This window comes from Rhineura floridana, chromosome 1, assembly GCF_030035675.1.
Source record: "Rhineura floridana isolate rRhiFlo1 chromosome 1, rRhiFlo1.hap2, whole genome shotgun sequence".
Lineage (NCBI taxonomy): Eukaryota > Metazoa > Chordata > Lepidosauria > Squamata > Rhineuridae > Rhineura > Rhineura floridana.
This window is the reverse complement of record NC_084480.1, coordinates 36,979,463-37,004,995: the sequence shown is the minus strand read 5'-3', so window position 1 is coordinate 37,004,995 and position 25,533 is coordinate 36,979,463. Positions and strand designations below refer to the sequence as shown.

General features: G+C 41.3%; 1 protein-coding gene across 2 annotated transcripts in view; it reads right to left on the bottom strand.

Moving 5' to 3' along the window:
* Nucleotides 1-15,062: 15,062 nt before the first annotated feature.
* The window catches only part of GPBP1 (GC-rich promoter binding protein 1), a 35,002-nt gene continuing 24,531 nt past the window's right edge, over nt 15,063-25,533 (bottom strand). For both annotated transcript variants that reach the window (XM_061618367.1, XM_061618376.1), the window contains exons 7-13: nt 23,524-23,590; nt 22,425-22,609; nt 21,674-21,811; nt 21,311-21,472; nt 18,208-18,395; nt 17,069-17,171; nt 15,063-15,940 (exon numbers count right to left, since the gene is read on the bottom strand). In XM_061618367.1, coding sequence (XP_061474351.1) covers nt 15,782-15,940; nt 17,069-17,171; nt 18,208-18,395; nt 21,311-21,472; nt 21,674-21,811; nt 22,425-22,609; nt 23,524-23,590 — 1,002 coding nt within the window. In that variant the 3' untranslated portion in view covers nt 15,063-15,781. The remainder of the gene's footprint in view (nt 15,941-17,068; nt 17,172-18,207; nt 18,396-21,310; nt 21,473-21,673; nt 21,812-22,424; nt 22,610-23,523; nt 23,591-25,533) is intronic.

Genomic DNA, 25,533 nt, shown 5'->3' with positions numbered 1-25,533 from the left:
AGCATTCCTCTTTTTTTATCATTAATTTTATTCAAATTTTCAAACAAAACAAAACAAAACAAAAAAGAAACAAATTAAACAATAAAATAAAATGTTGACTTCCGATTTGTCGCAGATCAGTTATAGGTCTATGATATATAACAAACCTGTCTCTTAATATATTACAAAATCACTTTCCTCCAGTAGTTATCTTAATTAATCATCAAATCTCATTAACATCACTTTATTCTTTCCGCAAAAAGTCAAAGAGAGGTTTCCACTCCTTGAGAAATATATCCATCGATTTTTCTCCAAATAGACATGTCAATTAATCCATCTCATCAAGTCTGCTAGGTCCAGTAATTTCAATAGCCATTTTTCCATTATCAGTGTTAATTCCATCTTCCAACTTCCATCCTTGCACCCATAATAATCTTGCTGTCATAGTCATAGTCATATAGTAAGAGTCTGATGGGAATTTCCTTCATCACAAATATTTCCTTGCCATCAATTCTGAATGTGTTGCTGAAATATTGTTGTAAAGTCATATCTCTGTTCCTCTTTTTTACGAAATGCACTAGCACATCTCTTGAGAGTTTTTCCATTGTCACATATCTGGAATTAATTCTATAAATTTTCTCTCTATTTCAAGTTCCATCAAATCATTCCAGTCCAGAAATTCCATCGAAACATTGATAGCTTTATCTCTGATATCTTCATCAATTTCTCCAGGGACAACGCCGAATTCCAAACAGTAATCTTTATCTCCAGGATCCACAAACTCCAAATATTTTTCTAGTTCCACACTTGATATATCTGTTCTAATCTCCAGGACTTGCATTCTCCCTTCAATTTTTGCCATAAAGTCCAAATCTTTTTCCAATTCCACATTTGATATATCTGATCCAATCTCCAGAATTTGCTCCTTCCCTTTAATTTCTTTTTCATCTTCTATTGCTTGTCCATCTGCTTTTTTTTCTCATATAATTCTTTATTTCTTTCAACTCCTGTTTCACTTTACCAAATTCAGTTGCCATCTCTTGTCTACTCTGTCTCAGTTCTTGTTTCGTTATCTTAATCTCATCCATTATCTTCTGAAACATATCCAGAGGGGAAAACCCTTCCAGGGATACATCCAGGGTCTCTGCCACTTCTTTGATTGTCATTCTTAAAGCCGAAAAAAAAAAAACCCTTCAAATTTCCAATATAGCCACAATTCCCAAACAAAGAGTAATTTGCTTCTTTTTCCAGCAATAAGGGAGTTAATATTCCAGGCCTATTGACATCATCATCTGGCCAGCACAGTTCTTATCTCCCGCACGTCCAAGAATGCAAAACAAATTTGGTTCACAGCGCTGAACAATTGGTAACATACACGAACAGCAGATTCGTCTAAAGAAAGTAGTCCAAGAAAAAGTAGTCCCAGACATATATCAATCAAATAATCATCTAAATCAGATTTTCTCTTCAGATAAGTTGCCCCTCATCCGTTTTAATCTTTATAGTTTCCAAATTCAGGCCAGCTTTTTGCCATAAAAAATAAGATAAGCTTTTTAAATTTTCTTTCCTCCTCCTTAATTCCTTGTATAAAAGAGAGAAGTGTAACTCACCCAGGTATCTTAATTGCTGATTCTTAAACAAATCTCTTTTACTGTAGTAATTTAAGCCAAATGATAAGATTAGACAGAAGAAAGCTCGCCCGTTGTGGATCGTTTAAAAGAAAAAATGTCTCGCTTTTTTTCAGCCCAGCTTGCTGAAAGTCCTAACTCCGTCCTCGGCTGCTAGGTATGCCTTCTTTTCCCAGGGAATTCCTGATCAATTTCAGCCACCGACAGCCCAACAAAGTTTCTGTGGGTAATCTCTCGGTTCACCCTTGCCTGGGAGAACATTTATACCAGTCAAAGTTCCCTTTTGACTGATTTTAAACTGAAAAAAGCTTCCTCTGAGACAGAGCTCATCTCAGAGGCAGCCACAGGCGGAGCAATCCTTCCGGGAAGTGCCTCAGCATTCCTCTTGTAGATCTCAGCAGGAAGGAAGCCAGTGACAAAATTAGAATTAGTTGACTTTGCCTGCAGTTGGCTCTGGCTCCACCTACTGTTGGGCTTCAGAGACACTAGTTGCTTCAAAAGCAGCTAGACTATTTTCCTCTGGTTGAGTTTTGAAATGATTCTGCCCACGACTGGACACATCTCCCTTCCCCAGATTAGGATTGCCCACAGCAAAGCAATGGGCCAATCACTGTGTCTGCCTGAACCTATAGCAAAGCATTTTCATTGGACTTCCCAGGAGGATCCTTACGCCTGTGCAGCCTCTAAGACGAGCTCCGTCTTGGATGAAACTTAACCAGTTTTAAATTCAGTCAGAAGGGACTTTTCTGACTGGAGATGATTTCTTCTGGATAAGGAAGAAGCGTGAGATCTGCCACATAGTTTTGTTTTGATTGTTGGAGTCTGGAATTCGTCAGAATTGTCTGTCTTCCAGCAGTTCAGACAGAGCGAGGATTTTTATGCTAGCTCAGCTGGATAAGTGACCCATTTTTTTTTTAACGGACTAGCAGGCAAATATTCTCCTGTCTACATTTATCATTTTCTTATCTATACAGCTAAAGAGATTTGTCAAAGTAACAGCAATTAGGTTAACCTAGATGAGGTAAGACTTTCCTTCTTTATTTACGGAACTAAGGGGGAAGAAAATATAAATAGCTTATCTTTTTTTATTGCAAAAAGCTGACATGGAAAATTGCGTTTTAAAGTTTACAACGGATGAGAGATTTCTGATTGGGAGAGATAAGAAATCTTTTTGATTTATAAGGCTTTTGTGTAATATATGTAAGGGACTATTTTTTCTGATCTACTTTTTTTTTGACGAATCTGCTCATTCTCTCTGCTACTAGTTGTTTGGACGCTGTGAACTAAAAGCTGTTTTTGCACTTCTGGGCTTTTAAGAGATAAGGACTGTCTAGCGTGTGACGTTAGTTGGTTGGAAAGATTAACTCCTTTGTAACTGGATAAAGAAATAAACTGCTCTTTGCTTGGGACATTGAAAATTGAAGGAGTTTTGTTCTTTTGGTTTTAAGAATGACAATTAAGAAGATCATGGATATACAAGAAGGGACTTTATTTCTAGACATGCTTCAGAAAATAATGAATGGGATCAACTCAATAAAACAAGAACTGAGAAATAATAGACAAGCGTGGAGAACTGAATTTCATGAAATGAGACAGGAGCTGAAAGAAACTCAGGATTCTATGAGAAAGGAGAATAAAGATAGATCTGGAAAACAAAAAAAGGATGAAAGAGAAATTAAAGGCAAGGTTCAATCTATGGAGATTGGCTTAAATATGGACATGAAAAAAGATTTGGATTTCCTGGTTGTGACGGATCCTGGAGATAAATATTACAGTTTGGAATACAGCGCTGTCTCTGAAGGAATTGAAGAGACTGGAGATAAAGATATTATCGGTTCAAAAAAATTCTTGGACTGGAAGGATTTGATGGAACTCGAAATGGAGAAAGTTAACAGAATTAATCCCTGTTTTGTGACAATGGAAAAACCTTCAAGAGATGTACTAGTGTATCATGTGGAAAAAGAGGAGCAGAGATGCGGCTTTGAAACAATACTTCAGTGTTACGTTTGGATTTGATGGTGAGAAAATATCTATGATGGAGGAAATTCCTATTAGACTTTTATTATATGACTATGACAGCAAGATTTTTGGGTGCGTAGAGATGGAAGATGGAAGACGGACCCAATATGGATAATGACAGAAGAGCGATTTGAAATTACTGGACTCAGTAGATTTGATGAGTTGAATTAATTGACATGTTTATTTAGAAAAAAAAATTGATTGACATATATCTCAAGGATTGGAAACTTCTCTTTGACTTTTTGTGGAAGATTAAAATGATATGATGTTGATGAGATTTGAAACCAACTAAGATAACTGTTGGAGGAAGGTGATTTTATAATCTATTAAGAGATAGGTCTGTTATACATTATAGATCTATAGTTGAATTATAGTGTTTTGAAATTACTGGACTCAGTAGATTTGATGAGTTGGATTAATTGACATGTTTATTTAGAAAAAAAATTGATTGACATATATCTCAAGGATTGGAAACTTCTCTTTGACTTTTTGTGGAATATTAAAATGATATGATGTTAATGAGATTTGAAACCAACTAAGATAACCGCTGGAGGAAGGTGATTTTATAATCTATTAAGAGATAGGTTTGTTATATATTATAGATTTATAGCTGAACTATGACAAATCGGAAGTCAATATTATTTTTTATATATATGTATATTTTTTGTAGTGTATTAGTTATTGATTTGTGTTGTTTTCTTTTTGTATCATTTTGGTTTTGAAAATTAGAATAAAAATTAATTGAAAAAAAAAAAGCAAAGCATTTTCATTGGACACATCTGGAATGGCAACGGGGTTGATGGCAGATCAGTTCTGAAGTCTGTGTAAAGCTGGCTTCAAGGTAAAATGTTCTGGAGCTGCAACTTCGGAGGTTTTGAAGTAAAAGGGGGCAGAGTTTAGCTAGCATTATACGTCCCCACATTCAGAAAACCAGCACAACCACAAGTGTGTCTCTATCCTTGGTGTTCTTGCCTTCTCCCTTACCAGTCCCAGTGGCCACAGCCACAGCTGGTCTACTGATCTTTTCAAAAGGAGCCCCTCCCAACTAACAAAACACACATTTTAGATCCTCAGACACCTGAAAATACTGACTTGAAAACACGTCCCTAAGAGCTTCTTTCTACGACTGCCTTCAACCATCTTGTTCCAAATGATAAGCTATAAATTTCAGCACAGAAAAAAAAGCTGCAGGGAGAGCCAAGAGGGAGAAAAATAAATACAGGACAAAAAGGAAATTGGCTAAAAGGATTGGCAGAGAGCTCGGCACTTCAAAATCTGAGCTGCAAGTGTGTGTGTGTGTGTTTCCTAGAAATAAACCAAGTTCTCAAATAGACACAAAAGTAGCAACAACAAAAAATCGCTGGATTTTATTTCCATGAAGAGGCTGCTGAGCTGACATCTACTGGCAGCTTTGGAGTCAGCAGGGAAACCCATATCTGGACTATATATTTTAATCTATTGTGGGGTTATGTAGCAAACAGTATTATTTGTCACTCTTTCAAGATTGGTGAATTTGTCATGTCCCCATCTAAAAGATAGTGGGATTGTAGCTTTTTTTTTAAGCCTACCAGCCATGAGTTACCACAGGGGTGGGGAAACCTCAGGGCCAGAGCCAAATGTGGACTTTTTGACCCATCCAGCCCTCAGGACTCTCTCCAGCCACACCCATCTTGAGCGCTTCTGCCTGGCTAGAATGTGTCAAATTCACATAATGCCTCGTCCACCTAGTTGGAGAATAGAGGGGTGTGTGTGAGAGAGTGTGTGTGTTGCTTTGTCCACTTTTGCCTCTGCCCACCACAAGCTTCTGGTCCCTAGAAGGTTGCCAAAGATCACTCCCTCAAACTGAAAAGGGTTCCCTATCCCAGATTTACTATACTGCAATCAATCTGGGCTGAGTTACGTCACAAGAATCTGCCTCCCCTCGCTCATGGGGTACTCTCACAATCACCAACACCAATCCTACAGGTGGTTGACAAAACAGAGCTGAACAAAGAATGACTTCAATAACTGTTGCAGTTACCGTACAGTAATATAAAATCAGAGCCAGGTCGGTGGAGAGTCGCAAGAGAGGTATCTTACAAAAGAATAATGTTAGCACCACCTGGTGGTTAATGGGACTTATTCACCAACTACCTCAAAATGCAAATTTACACATTGGCTGCAAAGGATAATCGGTATCATTTGAGATGTAATTTGATTCAGTTAAAGTTGGACTGTTGCCTCTGTAGATCTTACATCAAATAAAGGTGGGTGTGGAAGAATTTCCTGAATTGCAGCTCTCTCTCTCTCTGTCCCTCCCCCCCCCTTTCATTAACTGGGACCAGATTGTAATCAATGTGCTAGAGTTATATCATGGGACCGCTTCTCCTGGTTCACGGTATGCACATACACATATACACACACCAATCCCACAACTGGTTGACTAAATAGAGCTGCACAAAGAAATTAAGCCATAGTTTTGCAAGCCCTGCAAGACACCATTCTCCACAAGAACTCATGAATGTTCCCCCATGCTAGTCATTGATAGTGATCAACTAGTTTTGAAGATTAGATGAGAAAATATAATAATCTATCCTTCCACTCAGTGCAAATTCAAGGAGCCTATAGTCTGTCTGTCTGTCTCTCTCTCTCTCTCACACACACACACACACTTATAATCGTAGTAGGGTTTTTTATGATATCTGCCTCCAGGACAGCAGAAGGAAGGACACTGAGTGTAAAAAGATAATTTGCAGGTTTATTGAAATGTAGTGCTCTATCCATTGAGGCATAATTTTATATATCTCTATCTTGTCCCATCTTACTTACTTACCTTGTCTCTCAACAACAACAACAAAATCAAATGTCATAACTTTTCCCTATAAGGAAGTTGCTGCAAGCCCTTGATCATTTTGGTTGCCCTTTTCTGAACTTTTTTCAGCTCTACAATATTCTTTTTCAGGTGAAGTAACCAGAACTATACACAATGTTCCAAGTGCGGTCACACCATAGATTTGTATAACAGTATTATGATTTTGGTAATTTTATTTTCAGTCCCTTTTTTAATGATCCCTAGCATTGAATTCACCTTTTTTCACAGCTGCCATACACTGGGCCAACATGTTCATCAAGCTATTCTACCCCAAGGTCTCTTTCCTGGTCAGTCACTACTAGTTCACATCCCATTAGCATAGATGTGAAATTAGGATGTTTTGCCCCAAGGTGCATCACTGTACAGTTTTTCCATTTGTTTTACTACTCATTCCACCCAATTTGGAGAGAGAAATCCTTTTACAGCACCTCAGAATCCCTTTCTGTAATGGGCATCAACAGGGCCAGACCCAGGCATGCCGAGACCCTTGGGCACCAGCCTGCCCTGGGCCCTGGGACCTGCACACACGCACGCCCCACCTACCTACCAGGGGGGCGGAGAAGCGGCAGGTTGGGCAGGCGAGTGGGGCAAGGGGAGGGTGAGTGAGTGGGGAAGTGGGGGGAGGGTGAGTGAGTGGGGAAGTGGGGAGGGTGAGTGAAGGGGGTGGGGAGGGTGAGTGGGGGAGGAAGGGGAGGGCAAGCAGGAGAGGGGAGGGTGAGCATGCGGGGGAGGGTGGGATGGCATGCAAGTGAGCAAGTGGGGGGTGGGACAGTGGGTGAGCGGGGGTGGGCAAGGGGGGCAGGGGGCAGGGGGAGGGGGAGCAAGCGAGCAGGGGGAGGAGGGGGAGCAGGTGGGGGGAGGGCAAGCGAGGGAGAGGGTGGGGGGGGAGGGCAAGTGGGCAGGCATGGGAAAGAGCAGGCAAGAGAGCATGGGCGGGCCAGTGGGCGGGCAGGCAGCTCCCTCCCTGCGATCTGTGGCAGGGAGCCTGCCGCGGAAGGGGAGTGCTACACCACCATAATGAGGGGCACTTCAGGGGGCCCTGTGGGCTGTGGGGCCCCACCTGGCTGCCCTTTGGAGCCAGCCCTGGACAGCAAATATACACCACAACTGCACATGCATACACACTCTTCTCTCCACTACCCCCCCACCAGTAATTAGGCTTGAAAAAAAGTGTTTCACTCTACCTGGGCTAAGCAGAGATTTGGAGTAGTCTCCTGTGCCTGCCTACACCTACACTTACAGAGTTGCATCACTTGACCCTGTCTGTCCTGCACAGTGGGCAGAGACAATCCATGTCTAAATGCCTCCTTTCCCACTGGAGAATACAGAATTAGGTAAAAGACCCAGCTATATATTTTGATATTTGTCCGTATGAAAGTAGGGGTGACCAACTAAAATGTTAAAGTAGCGAGGAAGCTGCTGCATTACTCCAGTGGCTAAGTAATGCATTTACTAGTTATTATGCTACTGTGGCTTTTGAACATTTCCTCATAATAGCTACCTACAATTTGGAGAATACCAATTATATATACAAATTGTTATCACTTTTATTTAGTTTCACACGCATCATCTTTGTAAGGTTGCCCTCAGGTTTCCATTCTAATGGAATAACTACTGCTCTGCTTTGTGTTCTCCACATGATTGGCAGAAGATTCAGAGATACTGCATTGCACCACCACCATCACGGATGGAGCCACAGCTTCTCCACTCCAGTTCCTCCCAATATCCCTTAATCTGCTTTCCTTGGTTGTGTCATAGGGCAATATTGGTCACCCTAAAGCAGAGATGGGGAAGCTGTGTCCTTCCAGATGTTGGACTCCCATCAGGCCCACCCAGCATGGCCAATTGTCAGCATAATAGTTTTGAGTCTAGCAACTCAAGTTGTTGAGCCTAAAGGGGTGCAGTTCTCTAGCCTGGCCTTAACCCAAGCATGCTCAAAGGGAAAAAAGTAGAATGGTTTTGTTTCAAAATTAGGCCAGACTCATTTATGTCTATTGAAAAGAAGTGGAAGGGTACCTACACTGCCTTGAATACTGGAAAAGAATACAGATGTCCTTTTATATGGATTAGTAGTTGGTGAAGTACAGGTGTTTTGCATAGCACAATCACTCCATCTATTGCTCTTCAAGTAACATAGAACAATAACATAGAAGCAATTACCTAAGAGAGAAGTGGTCAACAAGGCAATTGATGCCATCTCCACTTGCTGCTGTTTCACCAAAAGTTCCCCTTCCCCCACCCCAAGGCCATTTCTAAGGTAGAAGCAAAAAATGTGAACTATTGACAACTCTTTATGATTTTTATCTTACCGTTTTCATTATTTGTTATTGTACTTATTAAGCCATTGTCTGGGCTTTGTGGACTGAAGAGCAGGGTAAAATGCTTTCAAAAGGACTCCAACCATAAGACCTTCTGATTGCTTAATTTGGTTTTTGAACTCCATCCTGTTTTTAGTTTTGCATCATAAAGTAATACACTTCATAGTACCCACACTGAGGGTACAGGTGTTCAGTGTGTTCTATTTGTTCTGCTTTGTTTCTTCCCCTTTTGGAAAGGACCAGAACATTACTGGAAAATACTGTCTCTAGTTCATGATAAAACCCTGTCAAAACAAGTATAGTGGCACCTAGGTTATACCGAATGAGGGCTTACAGCAAAGCTCACTTTTAAAACAGCTTGACATTGGCAGCCTGTATTCCAAAGGGAATGCAAACAAGTTTCCAAAGATTATCTGAAGCAACACCCTTAAACCCAAACTTATAAGGAGCCATGAGAAGGGGCCATTGTCCTTACCTGAAAGGTTTTTCTCAGAGGTGTTGAACGCATGACATGGTGGGATTATGTTGCCCTCTCATGACTGGAGACAGGAATGCAGACTGGTCTTTGTCCGTTGGACACTCCCCCCCAGTCCGTTTCATGGCAAGGAGGAGGAGCATAGCTTGTGAGCAGTCACACAAGGAAATAATCTTAAGCATTAACTGAAAGCCAGAACATGCAAACCAAAACCAATTATATCAGGCAATAATTTGAAGTACTAACTGAAAACTGAATCTTTCAAACTAAACTCAATGCATTGCAGCTGGAAAACATACTTAAAGTTGAATAAAGCTTGTTTCAACTTTATATGACTTGTTTCACCTTGTATATTTGTTGACTCTGGCAAGGCCTATGTCATATGCTCAACACCTCTGAGAAACACCTTTCAGGTAAGGACAACGGTCCCTTTTCCAGAGGTGGGGAACATATGTCATGGTGGGATGTACTAAAGCTTATACCTCTTGGGTGGGTTACTTACATACTAAACAACTTGCTGGAGAACCTGCCTCCCAAACGCCACTTCCACAGAGGCATACTTATCAATTTTATAATGGTAGACAAATGACAAGGGAGTAGACCATGTAGCAGCCCTGCAAACCTCATGAAGAGGTGCATTCAGGGAAAATGCTGCAATGGCCACAGCTGCTCTAGTGGAATGAGCCACAATGTGCTTTGGTACTGGTAGTCACGTGGACTCATATGCTAATGCAATACATGCTTTCAACCATCTAGCTAATGTTGAGCTTGATACTTGTGACCCATTGTTGTTGGATTAAAGGATACAAACAGAGACTGTCATCCTTATAGGATTTGTTCTATTTATGTAGATCTTCAATGCACTTCTGACATCCAAAGCATGCCATCCTTTCTCTTCTGGATGTGTGGCAGCCGGGCAAAAAGTTGGAAGAACCAGCTCCTGCTGTCTGTGGAAGTGCAAGTTAACCTTTGGCATAAATGAAGGGTCTATTCTCAAAATAACTATCTGAATGGAAAATACAAATGCTTTACCATCAATAAAGCTGCGAGTTCCAACAGTCTTCTTGTGGTTGTGACTGCAACTAAGAACAGAACTTTGTAAGCCATCAGTCTCAGTGACATGGTGCTTAGTGGCTCGAAGGATTGTTTCTGCAGAGCCAACAACACCTTATGAAGGTCCCAACTTCGGAACGTGTACAGCCTTGGAGGACATTTTAGTGTTGCCCCTCCCAGAAATCTCTTTAGAAGTGGATGTGTGCCTAGGGACTCATTAAACTTAGGACTGAAGTGGATGTGTGCCTAGGGACTCATTAAACTTAGGACTGAAGAAATCACTGATGCCTGGAGCTTTAATGTTGCCGGCCTGAGGCCCATTGACAACCCATCTTGCAGGAAGTCCAGCAGTTTGCACAGTTATCTGTGCTAAAGCCATCTGTCATGCTGTCTACCATTGCATAAATGCTTTCCATTTGGACCGATATATCCTGATGGTTGAAGGGCAGTGAGAGGACAGTATGGTGTTGATCACACCTTCCGAAAAACCTGCTGCTGTTAATTCTCTCCACTCAATCTCCAAGCAGTGAGCCGGAACCTCTCTGGGTGAGGATGTACTAAAGGCCCTTGTGTCAGTAATGCACCACAAGAATCACATGCACCCTCTGTGCTGATTTTTTTGACTACTCTGGACAAGAGTATTGACAGGAAAACAGAATGGATGTTTTCAGGCATCCTGATGGAATGCCTCTCCCGACACACACACACCCATACACTAAGCTCAATGTCAAAGGTCCTCCTCTGGGTGCCTACTCTGGGGGGGATGGCAACAAGGGAGAGGGCCTTCTCAGTGGTGGCCCCCAAATTATGGAATGATTTTTCTGACGAGGTGTGCCTGGCATCAACACTGTTATCTTTTCAGCGCCAGGTCAAAACTTTCCTCTTCTCCAAGGCATTTTTTAACAGCATTTGAATAGCATGTGTTTTAACTTGCCTATCGGTTTTTATGGGTTTTAATTTGGTATGGTTTAAATTTGTATACTTGTTTTTAATGTTTTTAATTGTTGTAAACTGCCCAGAGAGCGTCAGCTATGAGACGGTATATAAATGCAATAAATAAAGAAATAAATTGAAATGAAATAAAATAAAATAAAGCAGCTGTGGTGGCCAATCCATTGAGAGCACATTCACTGCCTCTGTCCCCAGGCACTGATACCGTGAGTAGAACCTCAGTGTCTGATGATTCTGATTTGTGGCTAACAAATCCAGAGCCACTGTACTGAACAACTCCTGTAGACAATGAAATGCATTCATTGCCAGTCGCCACTCTCCTGACTGCACCGTCTGCCAGCTTGAACATCAGCCTGGATCTATCTGAAAGAACAAAAAGATTGCTGATATGGTGAGAAACAGCAGCTAGCACACCCATCTTCTTTCCTTGTGGTGAACAACAAGCAGTTGTGCTTCTCCTTTGGGTCTACAACCACCTCCTTCAAGGTTTCATCCCTGAACAGTTTGCTGCCTACATAAGGTGCAGTCACTAAATTCAGTCTTGATGACTGGTCCACATCACAGGTTCTCAACCAGAGACCACTGTGCTGCTATTGTTGCTGCCATAGACCTGGCTGCAATCTGAGTGGTGTCCAGAGTTGCGTCAACAACAATGGCTGCAGCCCTTGAAATCTTTTAGAAGCATCTTACATCGTCTCTCCTGGGACCGGTTAGGATCATCTCACAGTTCATCAATCATCCGATCCAAAGCTGACAGTGCCTTGCAAAGCAGAGGAAGAAAATGCTCCTCCTTGAAAAGCCTACAAGAAACCTTCTTCTCAACCTCTATACACCACTCCATTCCCCCTCCTCCAACTCTGGATTTATAGGGTTTACATCTAATGCTGCTTCTAGCTCAGCTTGAGGGTATATGTCACTAAGTGCTGTACCCCTAGAAGGAGCATGTGGGTCTGGTAACATTGTACCTTCCTCCTCTGAGGAAGAGTTGTGTATCTGATACAGCTTTGCTCTAATTAATGGATGTTTGCCACTGATATGCTGTTTTCTGTGCTACTTTGGATGGTTTAACTGACTGCTACATTGTTTAAGTTGATTGCCGCTAGACTGAGCCTGTACATTTTCATTGGATTCTGACTACAATGTAATTTTGTGACCACTAGATGTCACTATGGACTGGGTTTGTGTAGCAGTTACAGCTCTAATTTGCTGGGCTATATCTCCTATCAGAGCTTTCTTGATTTGCTGCAGCATGCCCTCAGATAATTGTGTGGGCTGTTTCTGTGTCTGCTGGACTTGCACACAATTGCAGCATATAGCATCCATCCCTGCAGCCATGCAGCCCCTGCACAGTAGGTAAGTGGCTAGGTGATAGTTGAAAGCCCACGAAGTCCTCGTTTGAAGACAGGGCTGGCACCAGACATGCCAGGGACCTTGGGCACCAGTCTGCCCTGGGCCACACGTGTGCGAGTGCGCATACACACACATGCCACCTACCTGTCTCTGTCTTTTGTGGCTGCGTGCGCTGCACACGCAGGGCTGCCATTAACCAAGATGGCAGCCAAGGTTCCCCTAACGGGCTGAAGCCTCCGACACCATCTTGGTTGATGGCATGTATGCATGGTATGCGCGCGCATCCCTCACATCAAAAAAGATGGCAGCAGGGGCAGCAGCACCTTAGCGAAACCTCAGCTGCCATCTTGGTTAATGGCAGCCCTGCGCATGCAGCACACGCAGCTGCAAAAGACAGGTAGGTGGAGCCAGCAAACAAGCAGGCAGCTTGGAACCTTCCTCCCTGTGTTCCGCAGCAGCTACCCTGCAGTGGATTGCGCAAGAGTGCTACTCCTCCCCCACCCTATCAAGGGGCCCCTGTGGCCCTTGGCCAGGGCCCGACCTGGCCCCCCTTTGGCACCGGCCCTACTTGAGGAGGACCTTGCTCCACAAATCCTGCCCTCTACTTGTTGAGGCAGAAGGATCCCTTCCCCCTCAGCCAACAGCTCTGCCGCACGCCTGCTTAGGAGTTCATCAGCTTAAGTCTCTCCCATACAACATGCCTTCCTGGACTGGACACTGACACAACTGTCAACCCCTTCTCTGCTGCAGTCCCGGCAGTTGCTTTCTGTTGGTCCACAGCCATTGTGGCTGCCATTTTGTTCCCTGCTCCCATCACCCACCTCAGAGAGCAATGTCCAAGCAATGCTGGAGGGATCTGATGTCACCTGACACTGCAGCACATTAGCCCTTTTACTTAATTTGCCCATCAATGTTCTTGACTGTGCCTGTGGCAGCAGGGCTGAAAAGGGTTTTTGTGTGTGGAAAAGGAAACATGCACCACACACATGCTGAGTAAATACCACACACACACATCCGCTGAGGAATGGGAAAACACAGACCTTAACCAGATGTAGTGAAGCCGGTAGTGGGAAACACGTCTGCTCTCTACTGAGACAGTAAATGGACTGAGAGAGGGGCATGTCCAACGGACAAAGACCAGTCTATGTTACTGTCTCCAGCCACAAGATGACATAATCCCAAATGTGTTCACTATCTCTGGAGAATATGCATTTGACAGGTCTGGGTACTCTTAACAAACATCAGCTCATCTAGACAACTGGCAACAAAAATGCTTTAGAGCTAGTTACTCAAGACTGAACTTGGAAACCTACATAGTTCAGAGCTAAATGTTCATTTTCAAGTGCAAAATCAGAATTCATCGCTTTTCGTGCAAGTATTAATTTCTTTTCTGCCATCAAGCTCCAATAGAAGTGTTAAGATACAAAATTACCCTTGATCTTTACAATAAACCATCAAATGATATCAGGTGTTTTACTAGTTAACTAAAACTTCAATTATTGATTTTCTTGATGTCATTAAACACTGCAGAACAGAGAAATGTATTTTAATATTGTGTGCTCTTCCTAGAAAATATATTCTCTCTGCTCTTTCTAAAAGCAGTTTTTAGATTTGTCTGGGTACTGTCTATAGCAGCAGATCCCAAACCTTTTTCCCAATGGACCACTTGAAAATTGCTGAGGGTCTTGGTGGACCACTTAAAATGATTTTTCTGTCTATTGTAGCAATTTTCTGTGCTAGACGCTGTTTGACAATTGTATTTTAATTGCTTTTTTCAAACTGCAATACAAGGAAAAAAGCAATAAAAATCAGTAAATATTTAATAGACATGCAATGGACCACCTGAATGAAGCTTGCAGACCAGTAGTGGTCCACAGACCAGTTTGGGAATCCCTGGTCTATAGAACTGGTCTATGCAGTTTCTCTTTCCAAATGCTTACCACTCCAAGTATTTTAGATCATCTATGAGGTGCCAGACTAATCCTGCTTCCAGTTTAAATAAGTAACAGTTTGACATTGTTATTGGAGAGAAAAAACTAGATATCGTAGAGTAACAAAGTTATGGAAGAGTGTGCATCTCTTTATGTTGAATGCTAACTATACAACAGCTTTAGGGAGAAACAGGTCATGATATTGAATCAGGTACTTCTGTAGAGATAGATGCATGTAAATATGACCACTGCCAAATTCCATAAAAATTTAGTGATGTGTAAATTAAATAGCATTTCAGCTTCAGAACTGTAAGAACAAACCTACTTGTGCAGAAATACAAACCAGCCATCAGAATTAAGTGTGAAAACAGCAATCTTGGATAATTAAAGAACCACAAGGGATATGTAAGTATCGTCAATGTTATCTTTCAAGATATTATGCAAAGACATCTCATTTTGCATGTGTTAGATGGATCCAGTCAGAGAAATAAGCTTTCTGCATCTGAATAATTTATCAAAATAATGTTTATTTTCCCCACAAAGAATCAGCACCCATTGTGGAGGATCCAGATTCCTGGGTCTTGCAGCATCCAAATAAAGCTTTTGATTTACACCAGTTTCGTGAAGTCTGGAATTGAAGCAAGTCTTTCCATAATTACTGTAGTACAAACTGCTAGAGAATTACTGGTATGTGGAACAATTACAACAGTTCAGGAAATGGATGTCTTAGTGCACTTTTGTCGTTTTTAGCAAACATGCTATATTGTCTGTTGTCTGTGCACAAAGTGAAGACTGGAAATTTCCACTGGAGAAGAAATCAGTCTCAATAAGCAACACACTGTGTCAAAGCTGCCCTTTTCTCCCTTAGACCTGCATAGTTTAAGACAAAAACTTTGCCAAACATTACATAATCTTTTTTATTATTATTAAATGAGAAAAATCTCATTCTCTTACATTGTCACATTGCTAGTCAGAGAAATGCTGCAGTGATGAAGAAAGTCTATGTTGGGGCAAAGTCCTCATTTCTACAACATTCATTTACAAAGAAATTATAGTCATGTTCAACACAGCTCATCAACACAACATTCTTAGGTTCCTTCATGAAGAGTCCAAATTATCTTTCCTCTAATGGGGCATATCACTACATAAAATTATAGTTCTCCCCTCTTTTGCACAATTCATTCTCAAACTGCATCAGATGCAAGACAGACATCCTCAAGCAATCTTTACACATCATCATCGTCTGATGTGTCGCTGCTGCTCGTCTCCGTGTCTTCATTCTCAATTGTTGGTTTGAAAGTGCTGTTTTTCCAGGGACTGAATTTGAAGTCACAGATGAGGCCATTTTTTAGAATACCATTTTTTCTAAGGCCGTTTTTTTGTAACTGAAATTTAAAATGCAAACAAATTTGGTTATTTGAACACAACAAGAGCATCTCAATTTTGGAAGGGGTTAGTCTGTGAATAGTGGGTAGTATCCAGAATAGAGGTAAGGAACGCATCCTGTCAGCACAAGGATTTCTGCTTGCACAGGACTTTCCCTCCCCTCCACCCCTAAAACTATTCTAGGGATTCCCCATTGCACAAGTGGAAATCCTTGCACTGATAGGACACCTTGGTTGGATACCATCCTCTACCTTTGGCAACAAAAAGTAATTTGGTTTCTGTTTTACATTATACTTGCATTTTAGTTTATTTTTTTGTACCAAGCATGGACACAACTCTATTAGATAAATGTCTTATTTCAAATCTCAAGTTTAATACCAAGTCAAAAAGCACAGTGTGTATTGATGTATATCACTGGAAGTATGATTTCAAAACAGGCAATCCATTTCCCACAATTTGAGTATGGTACATTTGTTTCTTTCATGCTTATATACAGTACATTGTCAATAATGCCACATCCTTGATCCTACAGTGCTAAACTAGATAAAGGGGGAGGAGACTTCACTATGAAGATACAAAAAATTCTGCAACCATTAGTAATTTAACCACAATTTCAAAGCCTATTCAAATAGTTCAAAAGGGCTCTGTGGTCTTACAGTAATTTTCTTTCTAGATACCCATCCTTACCTCCTGTTTTCTGGAATCATTAACTTTCAAAACATTTCATGTGACTAGATTTTAGAAATTTCCATGTAACACTGATAGTTTGAATCCAAGTGAAGGAACTGGATATAAACAAATTTACATACGAGGTCAGCAAAGAGGAAGAAGGCTCTCGCCCTAAGAATTTATTGCTCACCTACTTGTCCATAATGAACAAGTTTCTATAGGCAGCTAAACTAGATTTCCAACTGCCACCAGATCTAGTTGTGCTGATAGCACAAAGCTATGGAGACTTGCATTAGGATATCTTTCGAGAACTAAGGATGTACAAGTTAACCATGGAACCATCAGACCACTGATGATCTATGGAATATAAGATGTCCCATCTTCTCATTTGCTCGATATAATATTCTACATGAAACATAACACTTATTTACTTACTTAGTGACAGCTTTGTCTCTCACCTGTTCACTAATGACTTGAAATTCCCTCATTTCATCCTCTGTTAGTGGAGCATAGGTCTCATCATTTTCACTGTCTTCTTGCCAACCCATCTCCTTTAACAATCTTTTTTTGAAAATAAATAGTTTAATTTGGACATTTGTAAATTTTCCATAACAAACAGTCTGCAGACCTAATCTAATTGCCCCGAAGGGTGCCATTTAAACCATGTTGTTGCCAATTCTTCCTGCTCACCCCCCTCCCTGCATTCATAAGATTTCTGGGAGGAAGTAACCAGGGGAATTCATGCTTCTCTTTTCTGTGCTCCCCCCCCCATTCCTCTCTTCCAGTTCAGAGAGAAAGAAATGATTCAGTGGAATCACTTTGTGACTTTTAAAGTAACCCATCAGAAAACCTAGTCCTAGTTGAAGGCTAGGGATTCATCTATCTATCTATCTATCTATCTATCTATAGGCGGAGATGTGCAGGTGGGGTGATGGTAGGTAGTGAGCAAAGTGAGCACAGGCAGCAGCCCCTACTATATAGATGTTTGTTCAATATACTTCCAACCCACTCTTCAGAATATAACAGAAGCAGATATTCTACTAAAATGATGTAAATAAAACTGCGTCCACTAAAAGTATGGTACAGGTGACCATGCTCAAATGACAGCAACCCTATTCAGGATATTGATTGTACTACTGTGAAATTTTGAGTCAAAATGGCCAAATTCCTATTGTAAGCCTACTTATACCTGTATATCGGGGTGGGGAATCTCCTGCCTATGAACCAAATTTGGCCCGGTACCAGTCCCAGTTTGGTCCACAAGACTTTTTTGCCCAAGCCACAGCCATACATGTGGCATCAGGTGTAGGGCAAGCTCAGCAGAAAACAGAGTTGAAATCACTATCCTTGAGTTGATGGGCAATCAGTTCAAGCCTGCTAGATTGGATGAACAACCAAGTTCCTTTGGGAACTGATGCCAGGTGATTGACAGTTGGGCTGTCCTGCCCACCTGTCAAAGTTGGTGCATGGATGTGGGGACAAATAAGGATCTGGCACACTGAGCCAAAAAAGTTTCCCATCCCTGTATGTATTTTCTCCCTTGTAAGCAGTGTTTTTCAAGAGGTCAAAACTATCTCAATAATTTAAAAGTACATACCGATGCTCTGCTTCAAGTGAGCTTGAAAGGACATTGGTCTGTGGAAATGTTGAAGACCGAATGATCTGCTGAGACATCATTGTAGCATTTCTATTTTCTTGAGGAATTTCATTTTCAAAGTTTCGGTTTATGTCCCTCTCTTCATGACCATTGTTGCTGTTATGTAAATTAAATTCATCATCATCATCCTGTTAAAGAAGTCACATATTTGAGTAAATACGAAAAAGATTTGCACACAATTGGCAAGAGTACGAAAAGATGCAACAAGCCTATTTATTGCAACCCACTGGAAGTTAAGACAATAGAACAGCACTGCTGGATCAGACCAAAGCTCCATATAGTCCAGCATTCCATTTCCCATAGTGGCCAACTATTTATTTAATTTATATCCTGCCCTTCCTCCCAGAAGCCAAGGCAGCAAACAAAAACACTCCAAAACATGTTAAAAACAAAAGACTTTAAGACATATTAAAACATCTTTTAAAAAAAGAGCTTAAAAACATTTAAAAAAACTAATTCCAACACACAGACTGGGATAAGGTCTGTACTTAAAAGGTTTGTTGAAAGAGGAAGGTGTTCAATAGGGACCAACAAGGTGACAAAGATGGTGCACATCTAATACTTAGGGAGAGGGAATTCCAAAGGGTAAGTGCCACGACACTAATGGTTCGCTTCCTATATTGTTCAGAATGGACTTCCTGATAAGATGATATCTGCAAGAGGCCCTCACCTGCAGAGCGCAGTGATCAACTGGGTATATAAAGGGTACAATGATCTTTCAGGTATCCTAGTCCCAAACTGCACAGGGCTTTGTACACCAAAACCAGAACCTTGAACTTGGTCTGGTAGCTAATGGGCAGCCACTGCAATTTTTGCAGCAGCAGGGTAAGATGTTGGCAATACCCTGCCCCAATCAGCAGTTGCACCATCACATTTTGCATCCGCTGCAGCAACCTCAAGGGAAGCCCCACATGGAGCACACTGCAGTAATCCAGCCTGGAGGTTACCAGCGCATAGACAACAGTGGTCAGGCTAACTTGGTACAGAAACGGCTACAGCTGAAGAGTCCCTAAGGATTGACTGGGAACTGCCTCATAAGGGGGTAGATTACACGCTTTCTGACCTCTTGATAAAATCTACACTAAAAACACAAGAGAAACTGTTTCGAGTTCCAGTTGATTACACAAGCAGCACCTATCCTCAATATGAACTTTAGCAAATCTGTCCTCTAACAACTTTTTACGGAAAATGTTAAAACGTCTAGCAAAACAGCTCTTCTATACTTAGGTATTGTTAACAAGTTTAAGTATGGCATACATTAGTTTGAGGCAGACCAAGTCAGGCCCAGTGAGCATGGTGAACATGGCCCATTGCTGTCCATATCTTTTAATCTGTTTAACAAAGGATTCAGCTTGCAGTGGGTCCAAGGACCATAGGTAAGAAGAGAATAAACCACTCATTTTACCAATTAGCTCTCTTTTCCAGGGAGACACAAGAGTCAAGTAGCACCTTATAAACCAAAGACATTAGGGAAGCAGAAAAACATATTCTAAGTCAATAATGAGAATGCCCATGCTAAGCCGCTTAATGAATTAAGTCCAGTTTCCAAATTCACAGCAGCATTAGCAACACATTTGGGTGCACCCAATATAGCTCTAAGAAAGAGGGACCGAATTCCTTCTGGAGAAAACTTAAGCCCATGAACCAGATTGAAGCTCCATACAGAATCTGGCTGACGTTTACTTTATACACTTGTAAGGCCACTGGAACAAATTTGCTTAGATTTTTATAGAAAAATCTAAGGACTACTTGAACTGTGTGTTCTGTTTTTGCCTTTGCTAATTTGGCCTGCACAATCCACTTGGTAGAATAAAAAAAAACAAATCCCAAGGTACTTGTAGAAGTTGACGTGTTCTAACCTGTCCATGAACCAGGAATACCTGACCCTCCTTTTTGGAAACAGTTATCTTTGTCTTTGTATAATTAACCATAACAAATTCTTATTTACAGCAATCAGCAAATCCCATAAGCAGTTGTCTAAGACCTAAACAAGTTAGTGATATTAAAACTGCATCGTCTGCATACAGTAAGATGTATACTTTGGTGAAATTTAATTTGGGAGGGTGAGCAGATACAGAGCTAAAATTTATGATCTTTGTTTTTGCATAATTAACCATAACATATTCTAATTTACAGCAATCAGCAAATCCCGTAAGCAGTCATCTAAGACCTAATCAAGTTTGTGAGATTAAAACTGTAATCTGCATACAGTGAGATGCACACTTTGGTGGAATTTAATTTGGGAGGGTGAGCAGCTATAGAGCTCAAATTTATGGGATGATCTGAGAGGTATAAATTAAATAAAGTGGGAGCTAGGACACAGCCTCGCCTAACTCCATGTGTGGAAAGCACTGTCTCAGAGAGGAATGACCACTGTTATTGCACCACACCTGGGGTCACGTACTTGTTATTCTTGCTCGAAAGTTTACATGGGCTCCTGCTGGGAGGAAGGACATGATATAAATCAAATAATCAATCAATCTCTTGTCCATGGTTGACTGCTTCATCCGATTCCATGATCTCTTGCATGAAATCAGATCAAAAGCTGAATTAAAATCTATAAAAGCTGTTTTACTCAAATATTCCCAAACTAAGTCACAGATGTTTAGTACAAGTCAAAGAAAATAGAATAATAAATTGTCCCTGTACTTGATCAGTCATCTAAACAAAATCTGAGATGTGCCAAGGGAATACCCACCCACCACTAAGTGGATTCATTACAGCACAATCCTGTTTACTCAGAAGTAACTCCCACATAGTTCTGTGGGGTACTCTCACAGAAGCGTGTATAGGATTGCAGCCTTAATGAGTGATGTCCCGTCACTGAGTCTTAAGCAACATTTTAACACCTTTATTGTCTTACCATTTAACTGAATCCAATTTTATTACCAAAGCTTTTTTATGGCTTTTATTCTATTTTAAAAGTTATATTCGGTTTATTTTAATATACTGTTAGCCACCTTGAGTTTGACTGAGAAGCATGAGAAAAATAACGTAGAAGTAATATGAAATCACATGCCCCTCTGTGCAAAATGTGCAGTACCTTCTCTTGCCCTACACAATTCTCATCATGTTCTTCTTCCACTTGATCACGTTTCAACGTCTTCAAGAATTCACTTTTCTTATCAGTGCGCATTCGAGTTAATTTGGTTAAGCGAGGCTGGCCAAGTTTATCAACTGGGGAAGAGGAATTTGACCGATTACACTGCAGGGGGGAAATACACAATATTGAAATGTAGAAAAACTTAATGGATATGCTTCATTTTGTGCAGCTACTGATATTTGTGTTTTATATCAACATAGTTTCAGGTTTTAATTTAATTCTCCAAAATCACAAGTTTACAAAGCATAGCTGGCCAAAATTAGAAATACCCCAAATAAAAAAATGTAACTACATTTGCAGTACCTCTTTCACTGAATTCTGTGATCCAACAGCCTTGGCAGTAGATTTGAAAGCACTAAAGTTTCCAATACCATATGCAGAATCATGAGGAAATGGAGGCCCAAGTTTGTTGTCTTTTGTTTGGTTTTTCCAATGTGTGGTCTAATCAAAATGGTAAAGTATTTTTGACCTAGTTAATAAACTAATTTAATCAGTTTGTTAAACAAATTAATAAATGTTTCTGACAAAAGCCTGGACACTATATAGCATCATCAGTCTACATGGGTTATATTCAATGTAGCACTAAGGCAATTGTTCCATCAGTGCAAGGATTTTTCCTTGTGCAACAGAGCAATCTCCCCCTCTCCTCCCGTGGTGCCCTCCCTACATCTGTTCTGAGAGTTCCTCCAACCCTCCAAGCAGATTTGGGAATGGGGGGGACATTCATGGGGGAACACTGCATTAGTACTAACTCTAGTGCTGGTGCAAAAAGTTAAATTGAACACCACCTGATGACATTATAGGCAGATGTTTTGAAAAGAAAAAGGAAAGAGTAGGTCCCTGCCTTGAAGAGCTTACAATCTGAATTTTAACACAGACAATATATATAGGAGGTGGTAACAAGGCATAAATGAATAAATAGCTGCATTTACTTTGGTTTAATATATATCTCACACATAATGCTATAAGTAACAAAGAAGAGGGAAAATGCTGCAAGACAAGGGAAGAGCCTGCAATCCCCACTTTCAAGACACATTACTTACATATATCTTACCTTTGCTGGCGGAATGATAGGTTTAGGAACTAAACCTTTATAGACACTTGTACCAGTTCCATTCTTGACAGACTGTGGATGAACACTTCCTGCCACAGGGAACCCAGATATCTGTAAATCTTTTGTACTGCCTTTTTTAATAACCAGCATTCGTGGAGATCTAGATTTTGGATTCAGAGGATATTCTGTAAAAAACCAAAACATGTTTCATCCTAGACTGTACTGATATTAAGTCAGGACCAAAACATTTAGGAGGGCCAGATGATACAGCCCTCTTTATACTTTGTAAATCATCACAGCAAAGCAGTTCTGGTCACGTTTATAACCATATACCATGGAAGTAAAAGGAGCCATCTGATCTAACAAGAAATAATATTTTAAAGAGTCCAACTTTTAACAGTTAGGCAAACATCTTCCCTGTCTAAAAAATCTAGGGCACAGGATACATGAATATAATTAGTGCCCCTAAAAACAAACTCAGGTGGTGAGTGCTGACAGGACATGAAACAAAACCAGATGACTTGAGAAACAAAAGAGAGGTACCAGCATACTTGAAAAACTCACAAGTTTTTGTGAAGTACAAAAAAATATTAAAATATAAGACCCAAGTAGGGAAAAACTCCCAAAGCACAACCCAATGAGAACCAAGCAGATTCAGTGGCCATGGGATGCTGAATGCCAGCTGGAAAAGAAAAACAGAACAGGGACAGAATGGACTATCCTGGGAAGAGATCCTAGCTGGCTGGCACCCTGAACAGAAGCACTCCCGTTACATGAAGATGATATACTGTAACATTTTGTTGCAGGCTCCACTTACATAAGATTTTTTTCCTATCAGTGCACAGCCATCTTGGTTTGAGGCATGTTAACACGACAGCCATCTTGAATGCCGTGAATATGCACACAGTATGGCTCTTTATGAGCAGTGTAGCCACATATTCTGATATTCTGAGTTTTCAATGCCCGATAAATCTGTCATAAAACTCAAGCAGTGCCATAGAGTACAGTTTAATAAAATGCGAACAAGAAACTTCAGAGGCATTTTATAACAAAATGACATTGAAAAGCTTTACTGTTTTTTAAAGCCTGGTGCTCTTACCCCAAACACCTGCAGCTAATGATTTATTCTGGTTTGGTATTCTCTCATATTCAGGATTCAGGGATGGCTAAAAAAAGGAAAAGAAAAACAAAACAAAACATAGCTTGATTTAAGATCTGTTGTAAAATGCCTAATATTAAAACTCTAATGTGCCAGATTGTAAAAGTTATTCTCCGAGAGAAGATTCAGATCTTAGATCAGTAAGGGGTGCATGGGGGCGTCTGTAAACAGACTTTATCACATCAGTAAATATTTTCATTCCAAATGAATTTACCAATGAGGGTGCTGAATCATATTTCAGCATCTCTCAATAAAGCCTGCAGAAGCAGCAAACGTCAGGTGGGAAAGCAGTAAGAGATGGTTGCCATCCAGCTCATGTTCTTTGTAATGCTACCACTGCCTGGAGGAAACTGCCGTACTCGGACTAGATATCAGCAGGACAGGTAAAGAAAGCCCCACTCTACACAGACAGTAACACCTGCCTAGCAGTGTGTGGGGTCACTTCCTGGTAGGGCAGGGTATCCTTCAGTCCTGCCATAGCCCCACATTAGACAGCAGAAGCAGCATAGCAGCCAGGAGAGCCAGTTGCTACCAAGCCCCTACTCCTTCCTGTTGCTGCCACTGCCTGGAGGAAACAGCCAAGAGGAATGTGTGGGAGCCCCTTTAGACTTTAGGCTAAGATAGCCATGGTGAGAGCAGGGGTAGAGCTCTGGAGGAGAATTAAGGGCTTCCAGAGGAGAACTGGCCAAGTGTCTAGCGGGAGTGTTGAATGTCTCCATGTGGAAAGGTGAGGTCCCATCAAGTTGGATTCCTGCATTGAGAAGGGGATGGGACTACATGGCTTTATAGGCCCCTTCCAACTCTACTACAGTATGGCCCCGCTTTTCAGCATTCCACTAATATGGTGGCACCAGCGGGGTGATCAGCTGTAGTGTGGGGAACTCCAGCCGCCATGCTCCAGCTGACAGCGATCAGCTATAGCGTGCAATCAGCTGGAGTGTGGGGAGCTCCCGCGCTATAGCTGATGGCTCTCAACTGGAGCGTGGTGGCTGGAGCTCCCCGCGCTACAGCTGATCACTGTCAACTGGAGCGTGGTGGCTGGAATACACTAGGGCCCCACTTTCCGGCAGTTTTTGCTTTTTGGCGGGGGCCTGGAACATAACCTGCCGCATGAGTGGGGCCCTATTGTATTCTATAATTCTATCAAGTTTGAAAGAGGTAGTAGTGAAACTTCTACTGGGAAAAAACAAGCAGCAGCAGCTTCCCTTAATTCAGCCTTTCCCAACTAGTGGGCAACCAGATGTTGTTGGACCATCAGCCTCAGCCAGCATTGCCAATGGTCAGGAAAGATGGGAATTGTGGTCCCAACAACATCTGGTGGCCCACTAGTTGGGAAAGGCTGCATTAATTCATCATCCTAATGAAGGATTTCCTGTCAGGCTACAATATTCCAATTTAAGGCTCAAGCACAAGGTGGCTTCTCTGCTCCATGTTTTTCTGAATAAGATTGTCTAGTAACCCTTCAATCTGGAACTACATCTGGTTTTGTGGATTATCCACATGGGAAATGAGAGGGAATACATCCCAGGTGTTTCTGTTGGATCTCCCAGTGGCTTTTGACAGCATCAGCTATGGTACCCTTCTGGACTGGATCGCTGAAATGGGGCTTGGTGGCACAGTGTTACACTGGCTCTAGACATTCCTGGGAGAACGGTTCTAGCTGGTGATGCTAAATGACTCCTGATTCACACCTTGTCTGTTGGACTGTAGGGGGGGGTCCCACCTGCTATTTAATATATACATTAAACCAACAGAAGTGACTCAGGGATTTGGAGTCCATTGTCATCAATATGCATATGATACCCAATGCTATCTCTCCTTTTCTTTTCATTCCAGGAAGGGTGTAGAGCAGGGTTGGGGAATAGGAGCCAACCAACAGGATAAATCTTCTTCTCTACAACCCCACGGGCCATTTTCATTGGTGGCAGGGTCCACCATGAAATGATATGA